At 44.2% G+C, this 15,015-nt stretch overlaps 1 protein-coding gene across 2 annotated transcripts in view; it reads left to right on the top strand.

The window, feature by feature from the left end:
* The window catches only part of TCAF2 (TRPM8 channel associated factor 2), a 56,772-nt gene that overhangs the window by 33,321 nt on the left and 8,436 nt on the right, over window positions 1-15,015 (top strand). For both annotated transcript variants that reach the window (XM_083183180.1, XM_083183181.1), the window contains exon 5: window positions 4,815-5,028. In XM_083183180.1, the coding sequence (XP_083039306.1) occupies window positions 4,815-5,028 (214 nt within the window). The remainder of the gene's footprint in view (window positions 1-4,814; window positions 5,029-15,015) is intronic.

The following is a 15,015-nucleotide window of genomic DNA, read 5'->3' as shown; positions in this document are numbered from 1 at the left end:
CTATATAGCCAAATTGACCTGCATGTTCAGCAGACATCAATCATCATTAACAATATTATAAAGGACCTTATTCTAGTCCACTTGCAACACTGCGAGTTTCACAGTGTTACGTGTGGTTTAAACGCCACCCACCATTTGTAAAGCGGCCCACCCGTACTCCTCCCTTTGCTTGCCGAGTCCCCCACACAGCTGTGAATGGATGTTTTGCATAAACATCCATTCGCAGCCTTGGGTGTGGGGTCAAAATCATTTGATGGTCGGCGACCAACAAATTATTTGGAAGGCACTTGGAAGGCCGATGCAAGACACTTCTCTTATGTCTTACATTTGTGGGCTCCCTGTATGGGAAGTGGGCGGGCAGCGGACATCTGCTGACGGCCGCCCCCCCCCCCCCCGCACCAACGGGCAATTACCATGGGAACGCTAAGCATTTTCACATGAACGCCCATGAAATGCTGGGTGTTCCTACGGGCATGTCCCCTTGCCGCCGCCCCACGCCCCCTGTCCACACTGGTAGGTGCAAATGCTAGTCTGCACCCAGCATATGCACATGCACAGAAATGCGCAGTAGTAAAACATCGGTCCCCCATGCGAACGCACAATTTAACCAGAATAACCCCCATAGCTACTGTATATACTCTAGTGTGTGTTGGGGCTTTACAAACAAGGCTCTGTACCAGGCTAAAGCAGTTGATGTTGTGCCCATTGTTGAGTTATTTGATCCACCAGTGGATATGAGCATTGCTGAAATATGCAAAGTGGATATTGCAGGGTTTGCTCACTACGGGGGAGATGCTCTAACATTCCAGGCGAATGTGTCAGTTTACCGTTTTTTTCCCGCTGTAATTACACAGCGATATCACTTTAATCTTCTCCATATTCTCTATCCTTTTGATTACTGCATTCACTTTGCGGTATTGTCCCCCTGCGCGATCTCCGTTTTTTCTTTTTTATCTTCTGCGCATGCGCCCGCTCTGAGCTGTGCGGACATGCGCACTGGCTTCATATGGGCGCCCATATGGGCGCCGCCTGTGCCTGTGCCTGTCCCCCGATTGGCTAGATTTTTACAATAATTTGGTATGCTGCTGATATAATAAAAAAATAAAAAAAAAAACACAACATAAACCAAAATTTTATAAATAAAATAAAGAATAAAGGCACCACAAATGTCACTGCAAAAAAACACCAATTTCTAAACTATATTACTACCTCTTCGCAACCCTGAAGAGGCGAATTAGAAAGAGGCTCTGATTAGCACGGCGGGGCTTAGAGCATAAGGTGCGCGCGCCTTTCCAATACAAAGCTATGGGAGAGAAGCTCGCACCGAAAAGGAGAGGAATGCAGAAGTGCTGAGAGACGCACTAATCCGCCGGATGAAAGAGCATACAGAGAAGAGACAGCGGCGCCGTTAAAGACGGCTCACCGCTGCGTATAAGGTTAGAGAATCTCCCCCCCAATCACATGTTGGTGCACAGTGGCATAATTATCAAAATTGCACCCCCTGCCAAAATATTTCGGCAGCATCCCCCAGTAAAGTTAACAACCCCCCGCCGCCCATGCCCCCCTTACCGGAATCGGGACATCTGTCAGAATGAACTTAGGTCTACAGTCACTAGGTCGACCCCACTAGGTCGACTGGCAGGAAGGTCGACCTGACTTAAGGTCGACATGGGCCAAGGTCGACATGACTTAAGGTCGAATTTGCATAAAGGTCGACATGAGGAAGGTCGACTGGTCATAAGGTCGACATGGGTTTTTCACTGTTTTTTGATCCGAATGTCAACACAGTCGACATGGACACAGTTGGCAATGAGAATCGGACCCTCGCATCGCTCGCTTCGCTCGCGATGCTTCGGGCACGGTGCTTCGCTGCGCTCGGCACACTATTTTATTCTCCCACCACGCCCTAGTGGATGTCGGCACATGTCGGCTCAAAAAACATTGAAAAACCCATGTCGACCTTATGACCAGTCGACCTTTTTCATGTCGACCTTTATGCAAATTCGACCTTAAGTCATGTCGACCTTGGCCCATGTCGACCTTAAGTCAGGTCGACCTTCCTGCCAGTCGACCTAGTGGGGTCGACTTAATGACTGTAGACCTAAGTTCATTCTAATAGATGACCGCATCCCCCCCTTACCTTACCCTCTGCTCTGCTTCCTTGCCATGGACCCGCAGATTTTGTCTGCAGTCCCGGCTCCCCTCCTGGCTTCTGCTGAAATGAAAATGGACCATCACAAAATGTCCGCCCCCATACAGCAGACAATTTTAGAGAACTGTCTGCTGTATGGGGGGCGGCCATTTTATGATGGTCCATTTCATTTCAGCAGAAGCCAGGAGGGGAGCCGGGACCACTGTGCAGACAGGTAAATCTGTGGGTCCCGGCCACAGCACAGACGCAGCAGCGGCATTACCATAGCCCCGCAGACCCCCGGTGTCTGCACTTACACAGACATGCCCACTGGAGCCATTGTAACTCATTCACAATATGCATATACATTCATAGCGTATATGCAACAATGGGTAACTTTGGCCCTTATTCTGATCGGTGCGTACTTTCCAGAATTCTTACGGTGCGGTCCGCACACCACGCTGTGCGGTGGCGTACGGGCAACGTCCGTAGAAACGCCCACGTGTCCTCCGCATTCGGACGGACTCACTCTTTAAGAACAGGGCGTGTGTACGGACGACATACAAACCGTGCGTGTGCGGTGGATACGTACAGATTCTGCACGGTCTTACCGCGTAAGCACGGTCTTACCACGTGAAAACGGACGGGAAGCTGTCCGTACGCACCGATGCGGAGTCTTTACGCTAAATACCACACTTTTTTACTGAGTACACACAGCGATCACATGACCCACTTAGGCTCAAGTAGGTCTGTGGCTACGCCGACTGGCTGTGGCAATAGAAAAGCCAGTGCCATGTTTCTCTGTGCACATTTTCACAGCTGATGTCAGATACATGACATAAAAATGGCTATGCCCCCGACTGCATTTGTGCCGCCACACCATATTACCTCCAAAAATGGTCACGTCGTGTCAAGCACTCTGTGATTGTATCCTCAATGCAAGCAAAAGTGCAAAGCAACCTTTACACATGCACAATGCGATCACAGCACATGTGCAGTCTACCGATAATCACTCAATTGTGAAAACATCGACATAATATACAACTCTAATTTAGGCCTAATGTATTTAATGTATTTTCCATATGCATCCTAAAATAAATGAAAAAATATGTATTCACATTACTGTATAAAATGTAATTTGGACCAATAAGCCCCTCCATTTTCACACTTTGTATAGTCCCCAGAAATTCTGTAAAATATATTATTTTTAAATATAATAGCTTTGAAATACTTAAAATACATATTTTTATTTCATTTTAGTCACCTTTGCTAGAGATGATTTTCATGGTCTTATGCTGAGGCCATTTCTCCTCTTTTATACCTATGCCAGGAAAATAAAAAAAATGTTAAAGTTGATTTCACTTTAATAAATTCAGGTAAAAATCCTCTTATTATCATCAAAATGTGATTACAGGCTGAGTATCCTGTATCCGAATATCCAATACCCGGATTATTCCAAAATAAATAAATAAATAATAATTTTTTTGTATTGCCCCCCCCTACCCCGCCCCTTTTTATGATACTTACCACGTTCCCCGGCATCCATGGCAGGCTTCTTCAGGATCCTCTTCTGCGGGATCTCCGGTCCCAGGGGTGCATTGCGCGAGTGCACCTGCAAACTCACGCAATGAACCCCTGGGACCTCTGAAGATGATCCTGAAGACCACCATGGACGCCGGGGGACCATCTGGCGAACCAGATAAGTGTGTTTTTGAAAAAAAAACTATAAAAATCCCTTATCCAAAATGCTCATGGTCCCAAGCATTTTGGATAAGGGATACTCAACCGTATTATTAAACCCTACAGTCTAGAGTTTGGTAATGAAACATCAGAACTCAGAAGTGATATCAATGGCTTTCAATTAATGGATTTTGAACTGGCAGGGGAGGAGAGGTACCCCCTTGAGAGCAAGAGCCCTGCGGCAGATGACTCCATTGCCTCCCAGAGTTCTACCTCTGAATATGTGACTTAACAGAGATACATTTCTATTTAATATTAGGATACATTTGCCAAATGGGCAGAGCATACTTACCTACTTTGTTAGCCTCCTCTCACTATGCTGTTGTCCGTGACAGAGACTGTGATGTTATGTGTTCAGGAGGCAGGGATGACCTGGCCCCAGAGCTAGCTATCATCAGGTACTCCTATTCATCTGGAGAAAGGTATTGACAATATCAAATAACTGCTTGGTCTGTGTAGGTTACTGGCCATATGCACTTTAGGGTCGATTCGGACCCGTTCAGATGGGTCCGAATTTATGTGCATGTGCAAACTCTAGTAGTGAACGACTTCAGCGAGTTTCACACTTGCTGAGCAGTTGGTTCCGGGGTGGGGGCGGACACTGGACTGGAGCTGGGAAATGCCCAGTATTTTATAGGTGTTCCCATGAAAACACTGGGCTTTCCCCCCGGGAATGCAGGCAGACCGATGCATGCGTTTTGATCTGATTGTCAGCCAGACTTCCTTCTCATTCCTCTTCCTCCACTCCTTGGACTTGTTAAGGTAACTAGACCTCTAGTGGCAGGTGGGGGAGTATAGGGGGGAGAGAGCCTGGGTTGCTGGGAAAAGAAACCTTAAATGTTTGGTGACCAGACCCCAGCTCAATTCCAAAACCCAGTGTAAAGTCTAAGAAAGGGATTTATCTGAATTGAACATAATTACTATCTTCTTGGTGTTATTACAGGTCCAGGTTGGCTGTCAGTCAGATGACTTGAGTGCAGCTGAGAATTTGCACCGTGCCCCAGTGGTTGTTTCTAGAAAGAATGTTCTTTGTGAGAAGGTCACGATATCCTGTATCTGGGGAGGACTTCTGTATGTTATTGTCAAAGGGAAAAGCCAACTAGGCATTGTTCCAGTTGAAGTCTATGGAGGAGAGCCGGCTCCAACTTTTATAAAAGGTAAGTATTTAGTTATTCATTAACCTATGCTATGTAACACAGCTACCTTTAAAGTACTGTATGATAACATTCTGGATCAGTCACATATTAAGGGCAATTACAGTATGTGAAATATAGTGCAAAATGTACTGTATCTTGATTTTTTTTTTTTTTTAAGTATACTACAAGGTGGGCACAGACAGGATTTTAATTATGGCTAACTAGTTGAGAGTAAACCAGGAGACCATAGGCCTGATGTGAGATGCTGCCCACATCTGTGTAAGACTCACTGTCTGGAGTGCTTTCATGCTGTCTGATGGACCTGATTAAGGGTTCTGACCACGCTAGGCAAACACGGTTATGATGGCCCCTTACCACCTGCACAATGAGACCTCACAGCACTGGGGGCATGAATTTGACTCCCAACCAGGGTCCTATTGTGGAGACTTTGCATGTTTTTATTATCTTTGTGTTGATTTCTTCTATATTCTTCAGTTTTGTTCTATACCATAAAACATCCCAGTAATTTATTGGCTTAGAGTCTCCAATGTAATAATAATAATAATAATAATTATTATTAATAATAATAATAATAATAATAATACAGTGCATGTGGTCTTTTCAAATGAATTGCTCTTCAACATATCCATGATTCCCTCCAATACATGGAAAAACCACTGACTCTTCTTTCTTTCAATCCATTGTTTTGTTCCCCATGGCACTATTCTGTTCACAAATATAAAATATAGAATAGTAAAATGTTAATATTAATATGTTAACAAAACATTTCTGGTGGTTTAGCGGTGACACACCTGGCCCGGAAGCTCCAGCGCTGTCTTAAGAATATGGGGGTGAAGTCAGGATGACTTTCTTTGGTTCTTGCATTGAATCTGGTGGAAGTATGACTAACCTTATCCCCTAACCTTCCCCATAGTTAATAAACCTTACCTCCCCACCCATAGCCTAACCCTTCCCCTAGCCCCTAACACTAAAGCACTAACCCTCCCCCATAGCCTAAGCTGCTACTGCCGGTCCATTCATCGGGGGAAATTTACTAAAGGAAATTTGTAAAAAATAGGTGTATTTGTATCCAGAAATACACTTATTTTTGACATTTACTATCCTGAAAATACGGCAATTCGTATTGGTATTGATAGCACATCAATACGACTCCGAATTGCCGTATTTCTGGGATAGTAAATGTCAAAAATAAGTGTATTTCTGGATACAAATACACCTATTTTTTCACAAATTTCCTTTAGTAAATTTCCCCCTTAACCCCTTCCTGACAGAGCCAGTTTTTGCGTTCCTGACAGAGCCCTTTTTTTCAAATCTGACATGTCTCACTTAAGTGGGGATAACTTTTTTTTGCTTTTACTTATCCCAGTGGTTTTGAGATTGTTTTTTCGTGACACATTGTACTTCAAATTAGTGGTAAATTTGGGTCGATACAGTCTGTGTTTTTTTGTGAAAAATACCAAAATATCGTGAAAAAATGGAAAATTTAGCGATTTGCAAAATGTTAAATTTTCTGCTTGTGAGACAAATAATCTTACCACTCAAAATAGTGAATAACTAACATAGACCATATGTCTACTTTATGTTGACATCATTATTTCAACTTCCTTTTAATTTTTTGGGACACTAGGAGGCTTACAATATGAATAGCAAATTCTCAAATTTTCAAGAAAATTTCAAACACTGATTTTTTTAGGGACCAGTTCAGTTCTGATGTGACTTTGAGGGACTTGTATGTGAGACACCCCCATAAATGATGCCATTTCAAAAACTGCACCCCTCACAGTATTCAAAACAGCATTTTGGAAGTTTGTTAACCCTTTAGGTGTTTCACAGGAATTAAAACAAAGTGTAGGTGAAATTTCAAAATTTCTTTTTTTTTGCAGATTTGCAATTTTAATACATTTTTATAAGGAACACAGTACATTTTACTAGAGAAATGTGACTAAAAATTGATTCCCCCAATTCTTTTGTTTTCATAAATATCCTATATGTGGCCCTAGTGTGCACGGTGACCAAACCACAGGCTTCATTATAGAAGGAGCACCTACTTGATTTTGGAGCCTCCTTTTTATGAGATTATTTTTTAGGCACCATGTAGGTTTCAAGGCACCATAAGATGCTAAAAGTTAGGAACCCCCCCACAAGTGACCCCATTTTGCAAACTACACCCCTCAGGGAATTCATCTAGGGGTATAGTGTACATTTCAAACCCCCAGGGGTTTCACCAATTGTGGTACAACTGGGCAGTGAAAATGAAAAATTATTTTTTTTACACAAAAATGCAGTTCTGGCTCCAAATTTGTCATTTTCAGAAGGTATGAAGGAGACAAAGCACCCCAAAATCTGTGCCCCAATTTCTCCCGAGTACGGCAATGCCTCACATGTGACCAAAAAATACCAGTTGGGTGCATGGCAGGACTCAGAAGGGAAGGAGTGATTTTTGGATTTTGCAGCTCAGATTCTGGTGGAATTTTGGTGGGTGCTATGTCGCATTAGCAAGACCCCCCAAGCACCAATACAGTGGAACCCCCCCACAAGTGACCCCATTTTGCAAACTACACCCCTCAGGGAATTCATCTAGGGGTATAGTGTACATTTCAAACCCCCAGGGGTTTCACCAATTTTGATACAAGTGGGCAGTGAAAATGAAAAATTACATTTTTTTACACAAAAATGCAGTTCTGGCTCAAAATTTTTCATTTTCAGAAGGTATGAAGGAGAAAAAGCACCCCAAAATCTGTGCCCCAATTTCTCCCGAGTACGGCAATGCCTCACATGTGACCAAAAAATACCAGTTGGGTGCATGGCAGGACTCAGAAGGGAAGGAGTGATTTTTGGATTTTGCAGCACAGATTCTGGTGGAATGAATGGTGGGTGCTATGTTGCACCAATACAGTGGAACCCCCCCACAAGTCACCCCATTTTGCAAAGTACACCCCTCAGGGAATTCATCTAGGGGTATAGTGTACATTTCAAACCCCCAGGGGTTTCACCAATTTTGATACAAGTGGGCAGTGAAAATGAAAAATTAAATTTTTTTACACAAAAATGCAGTTCTGGCTCAAAATTTTTCATTTTCAGAAGATATGAAGGAGAAAAAGCACCCCAAAATATGTGCCCCAATTTCTCCCGAGTACGGAAATGCCTCACGTGTGACCAAAAAATACCAGTTGGGTGCATGGCAGGACTCAGAACGGAAGGAGTGATTTTTGGATTTTGCGGCTCAGATTCTGGTGGAATTTTGGTGGGTGCTATGTCGCATTAGCAAGACCCCCCAAGCACCAATACAGTGGAACCCCCCCACAAGTCACCCCATTTTGAAAACTACACCCCTCAGGGAATTCATCTAGGGGTATAGTGTACATTTCAAACCCCCAGGGGTTTCACCAATTTTGATACAAGTGGGCAGTGAAAATGAAAAATTACATTTTTTACACAAAAATGCAGTTCTGGCTCGAAATTTTTCATTTTCAGAAGGTATGAAGGAGAAAAAGCACCCCAAAATCTGTGCCCCAATTTCTCCCGAGTACGGCAATGCCTCACATGTGACCAAAAAATACCAGTTGGGTGCATGGCAGGACTCAGAACGGAAGGAGTGATTTTTGGATTTTGCAGCTCAGATTCTGGTGGAATTTTGGTGGGTGCTATGTCGCATTAGCAAGACCCCCCAAGCACCAATACAGTGGAACCCCCCCACAAGTCACCCCATTTTGAAAACTACACCCCTCAGGGAATTCATCTAGGGGTATAGTGTACATTTCAAACCCCCAGGGGTTTCACCAATTTTGATACAAGTGGGCAGTGAAAATGAAAAATTACATTTTTTTACACAAAAATGCAGTTCTGGCTCAAAATTTTTCATTTTCAGAAGGTATGAAGGAGAAAAAGCACCCCAAAATCTGTGCCCCAATTTCTCCCGAGTACGGCAATGCCTCACATGTGACCAAAAAATACCAGTTGGGTGCATGGCAGGACTCAGAACGGAAGGAGTGATTTTTGGATTTTGCAGCACAGATTTTGGTGGAATGAATGGTGGGTGCTATGTTGCACCAATACAGTGGAACCCCCCCACAAGTCACCCCATTTTGCAAAGTACACCCCTCAGGGAATTCATCTAGGGGTATAGTGTACATTTCAAACCCCCAGGGGTTTCACCAATTTTGATACAAGTGGGCAGTGAAAATGAAAAATTACATTTTTTTACACAAAAATGCAGTTCTGGCTCAAAATTTTTCATTTTCAGAAGGTATGAAGGAGACAAAGCACCCCAAAATCTGTGCCCCAATTTCTCCCGAGTACGGCAATGCCTCACATGTGACCAAAAAATACCAGTTGGGTGCATGGCAGGACTCAGAAGGGAAGGAGTGATTTTTGGATTTTGCAGCTCAGATTCTGGTGGAATTTTGGTGGGTGCTATGTTGCATTAGCAAGACCCCCCAAGCACCAATACAGTGGAACCCCCCCACAAGTGACCCCATTTTGCAAACTACACCCCTCAGGGAATTCATCTAGGGGTATAGTGTACATTTCAAACCCCCAGGGGTTTCACCAATTTTGATACAAGTGGGCAGTGAACATGAAAAATTAAATTTTTTACACAAAAATGCAGTTCTGGCTCAAAATTTTTCATTTTCAGAAGGTATGAAGGAGAAAAAGCACCCCAAAATCTGTGCCCCAATTTCTCCCGAGTACGGCAATGCCTCACATGTGACCAAAAAATACCAGTTGGGTGCATGGCAGGACTCAAAAGGGAAGGAGTGATTTTTGGATTTTGCAGCTCAGATTCTGGTGGAATTTTGGTGGGTGCTATGTCGCATTAGCAAGACCCCCCAAGCACCAATACAGTGGAACCCCCCCACAAGTGACCCCATTTTGCAAACTACACCCCTCAGGGAATTCATCTAGGGGTATAGTGTACATTTCAAACCCCCAGGGGTTTCACCAATTTTGATACAAGTGGGCAGTGAACATGAAAAATTACATTTTTTTACACAAAAATGCAGTTCTGGCTCAAAATTTTTCATTTTCACAAGGAATGAAGGAGACAAAGCACCCCAAAATCTGTGCCCCAATTTCTCCCGAGTACGGCAATGCCTCACATGTGACCAAAAAATACCAGTTGGGTGCATGGCAGGACTCAGAAGGGAAGGAGTGATTTTTGGATTTTGCGGCTCAGATTCTGGTGGAATGAATGGTGGGTGCTATGTGGCATTAGCAAGACCCCCGAAGCACGGTGAAATTATGAACCTAATATTCCATAGATGTGTGGTATATTTTAAAACACTCCTTTATACATAGGCCGGGTTTGTCGGGGCAAGTGTCACACTGGAAAATAGTTTGCTTTCTTATTCCCTTTTTATAGCAAACTTTGCACCTTTTTTGTGTCCTGCCCTTTTTTCCAGTGGAGGGGATTTCATCAGGAAAATGCTGCCCTGGTACAATACGGGGGCCAGTACTAGAAGTACTGGGGCCCTCTGCCTGCTGGTTCCCAAATATTAGGCCCTTTATGACTTCCTCTTGAAAGTGCATAAATGTCCCCCTCTGGCCGGTAGAACGGAATAGCACGTAAGCGTTATACAGTGCCATCTGGATGATATACACGGCCACCTTCTTGTACCAGATTTTTGTTTTCCGCAGGGCACTGTACGGCTTCAGTACCTGATCTGAAAGATCCACTCCGCCCATGTACCTATTGTAATCCAGGATACAATTAGGTTTTGAGGTGTGGGTACTGGTACCTCGTACAGGGACGGAGGTGGTACTGTCTCCGTGAATTGTTGTCAGTATAAGGACATCCCTCTTGTCCTTATATTTGACCAACAACATATTTTCGTTGCATATTCCCCTGCTTTCACCCCTTCTCATTACTTGGGCAATGTGCGTTTTTGGGAGGCCTCTTTGGTTCTTGCGCACAGTACCGCAAGCTGCTGTACCTCTTGAACCAAGGGCCTTAAACAGGGGGATGCTGGTGTAAAAGTTATCCACATAGAGGTGATAACCTTTATCCAGGAAGGGGTGCACTAAATCCCAGACAATTTTCCCACTAACACCTACGAGGGAGGGGGGGCATTCTGGCGGTTCAATTCTTGAATCCTTCCCTTCATAAACCCTAAACCTGTGGGTGTACCCTGAGGTGCTTTCACACAGTTTATACATTTTTATGCCATACCTTGCCCTCTTACTGGGAAGGTACTGGCGGAATTTAACCCTTCCTTTAAAATGTATAAGGGACTCGTCGATACAAATAAATTTTTCAGGGATGTACACCTCTTCAAATTTGGCACTGAAATGATCAATGACCGGCCTGACTTTGAATAGCCGGTCAAAGGTGGGATCATCTCTGGGTGGGCACTGTGCATTATCGGTGTAATGTATAAATTTAAGAATTGTCTCAAATCGAGTCCGGGTCATGGCCATACGGTAAAATGGAGTACTGTACAGAACATCTGTACTCCAATATTGCCTAATTTCTGGCTTTTTTACTATGCCCATATGAAACACCAGACCCCAAAACGTCATCATCTCTACTGCATCTACAGGGGTCCACCTAGCAAATGATGACGTGGGGTTTTGAGCAATAAACTGCTGGGCATATAAATTAGTTTGGTCCACCATTAAATTTATAAAATCATCAGAGAAAAATAATTTGAAAAAGTCAATTTCTCTGAGACCTGTGGAATCAAATTGGATTCCTGGCATGGCCAAAAACTCAGGAACCTGGGGCTCAAAATTGTCTGGTGGTGGGGTCCATACGAGATCAATTATTGGGGGGGGGGTCTCAGCTGCTCTACGGGGGCGTCTTTGAGGGGGTCCCTCATCACCAGAGGAGGAAGAGGAGCTTAAGGCGAATCCTTCAAATTCCCCGCTTGCATCACTGGCTGTGTCAGAGTCAGAAGCAAGCATGGCATATGCCTCCTCCACTGAATACATTCTCCTGGATGACTGGGAGGACATTTGGGAGGACATTTGGGAGGACATTTGGGATGCCATTTTTATTTTTGTGTTACTGGTAGTGAAATGTTTCAACACGTGTATAGTGTAGGGGGGGGTACAAACTTTATTTCAATCCGGGGGGTATGTAGTGTGTAGTGTGTATGTGGTGCAGAAAAAAAAAAATACTTTATACCAATAAAAAAAAAAAATGAAGGGGTTAAAAATAAAAAATTTAAGGGGTTAAAAAAAAAAAAAAGGTCCTGCGCCAAAAATTGAGCACAGATGTTGGTCAGTAACGTCTGTCACTGAACAGCGCTCAAAGGCAACAGGAATTTGATCAAAAAAAAAAAAAAATCGATCAACCCTGTGCCGAAAAAGATGATCAGTGATGTACGTCACTGATCAGCGCACAGCGGCCACAGGACACCCACAAAATCACAGTGTGTGTAAAAAAAAAATTAAAAAAATACCCCACAGCACACACACAAAAAAAAAAGGTGATCAGTGATGCGACACTGATTACCAGTGAGGTGCAGCAGGTGCACAACCTTTGGTGCAACTGACAGGTATATATATAAAAAAAAAAAAACCTCTGTACCCCCAAAAAAGTTGCTGATCACCTCAGATATAGTGATCAGCACAAAAGGCGGGGGCAGCAGACACAAAATTTAGCACTCTCTATCACTCTCTGTCACTATCTCTCTCTATCTCTCTATCTCTCACTATCTATCACTCTATGACACTGCAGCAGCAGCACTGACAGGTATATCTATATATAAAAAAAAACCTGCGCCCCCAAAAAGTTGCTGATCAGTTAATTTATACTGATCACCACAAAAGGAGGGGGCAGCAGTCAGTTATATAAAAAATATATAGCACAATCTGTCACTATCTCTCTCTATCTCTCTCTCTCTATCTCTCTCTATCTCTCTATAACTATCACACTGCAGCAGCACAAAATATAGCACTCTGTCACTAGGCCTCTCTATCTATCTCTCTCTCTCTATCTCTCTCTCTCTATCTATAACTATATCACACTGCAGCAGCACAAAATATAGCACTCTCTGACACTATCTCTCTCTCTATCTCTCTCTCTCTATCTCTCTATAACTATCACACTGCAGCAGCACAAAATATAGCACTCTGTCACTAGGCCTCTCTATCTATCTCTCTCTCTCTATCTCTCTCTCTCTATCTATAACTATATCACACTGCAGCAGCACAAAATATAGCACTCTCTGACACTATCTCTCTCTCTATCTCTCTCTATCTCTCTCTATCTCTCTCTATCTCTCTCTATCTCTCTCTATCTCTCTCTCTATCGGCCCTTATTCTGATCGGTGCGGATATTCCCGCATTCTTACGGAGCGGTCCGTACGCCACGGTGTTTTGCCGCGTGCGGCCATCGTCCGTAGAAACGCCCACGTGTCCTCCGCATTCGGACGGACTCACTCTTTAAGAACAGGGCGTGTTTACGGACGACATACAAACCATGCGTGTGCGGGAGAAACACTCCGATTATGCACGGTATTACAGAGTATTACAGAGTATGCTCGGGAATACCGCATCCGAACGGGAGCCAAGCGGTGCTACCGCAGGTAAGCGGAGTATTTACGCCAAACAACCCACTATTATGTATCTTCTGCAATACATCACATGCCCCACTTATTCAATTACCTATCCTCATAAAAAACTTCTTATTTGGAATTGGAATCAATTAGATGCCAATATATCCTTACAAGCATGCCTAACACATGCATTGCACACATTAACCCTTACAGCAATTGAAGCAGCAATGGTTTCAATTAAAGCACTGACAAGCGTCCTATTAGTGAGTAATGAGTAAAGGAGTCGATTCTATTGGGTTCAGGTGTTAATGCTTGTAGTCATTAGGCGTACGTTCGCCTACCGCATGAACGAGTGGTGTCCGCAAAGCAATAGTACACTTGTGGACACCGCACATTTCTGCCCTTTTTGGTCGCGTGCATTCGGAGTGCTATCCGAATGTACGCCCCCCAACATAACTGTACTCCCCCGTGTCCGCCCATGTTTCCGCCCCGTTTTGCCCACTTTGAAACTACGCCCATGTGTCATTCCGCATGACGCCCATAATACGCCCATATTTCCCGACTGATTGCGGTGCACAGTTTTGTACGGGATTTGCCCGAACAGGTACGGAGTCAATGCGTGGCACATGCGCGTTGCGTTCTCCACGCATGCGCAGACGCCGTAAAGACGCGATCCGAAAGTATGCGGTAAAGTACGCGTCAATCAGAATAAGGGCCTCTATCTAGCTAGTACACTGCAGCAGCACAATTTCACAGGAAGGCACAAGTAGCAACAGGATCCAGGAAGCAGTGATGAAGCAGCGATCAGGTAAGTATGGAGCAAGTATGGAGCAAGGTTCTGGTCAGTATGGCGGCAGGGGGGTACGGTGACCGCACTGCACGCTATTCCAGACCGGAATGGCGTCTGCAGTGCAGTCACCGTTAGTTTAAATCCCCCTCCTTGGCTGTGATTGGTCCGTCGGTCCGACGGACCAATCACGGCCTTTGGGGGCGGGCGGGGTGAGGTGGGGTGACACCAGTGTCACCCTTACACCCCGCGGTGATTGGTGCTGTACTTTACAGCACCAATCACCTCTGATCCCGTGTCACCGGCGAACGTTATTCGCCGGTGACACAGAAAAAAGCTGTAATTGGCTGTTCACACTGAACAGCCAATCACAGCGATCGCCGACGGGGGGGCGGCATCGCAGCCCCCCCTGGGCATGCACGGACATGTCTGCTGTCAGGGACAGCAGACATGTTGAAACTGTCACCGCGTCTATAGACGCGGTGACAGTTTAAATCCATGACGTACATTTACGCCATGTGTCGGGAAGTGCTTCCCGACCATGACGTAAATGTACGTCAAATGTCGGGAAGGGGTTAATGTCTGAATTTCACATGTCAACATTCTGTATGTACAATAGCAACATTTAAACAATGTAGATATCATGAAAAAATCCAATTTTTGGATAATGTATCTTAATATATTTAAAAATATAACAAA

Source organism: Crinia signifera, chromosome 4 (genome assembly GCF_055691185.1).
Source record: "Crinia signifera chromosome 4, ASM5569118v1, whole genome shotgun sequence".
In the NCBI taxonomy this organism is placed as follows: Eukaryota; Metazoa; Chordata; class Amphibia; order Anura; family Myobatrachidae; genus Crinia; species Crinia signifera.
Note: the sequence above shows the minus strand (reverse complement) of the source record. Positions and strands in the feature narration are given on the sequence as shown.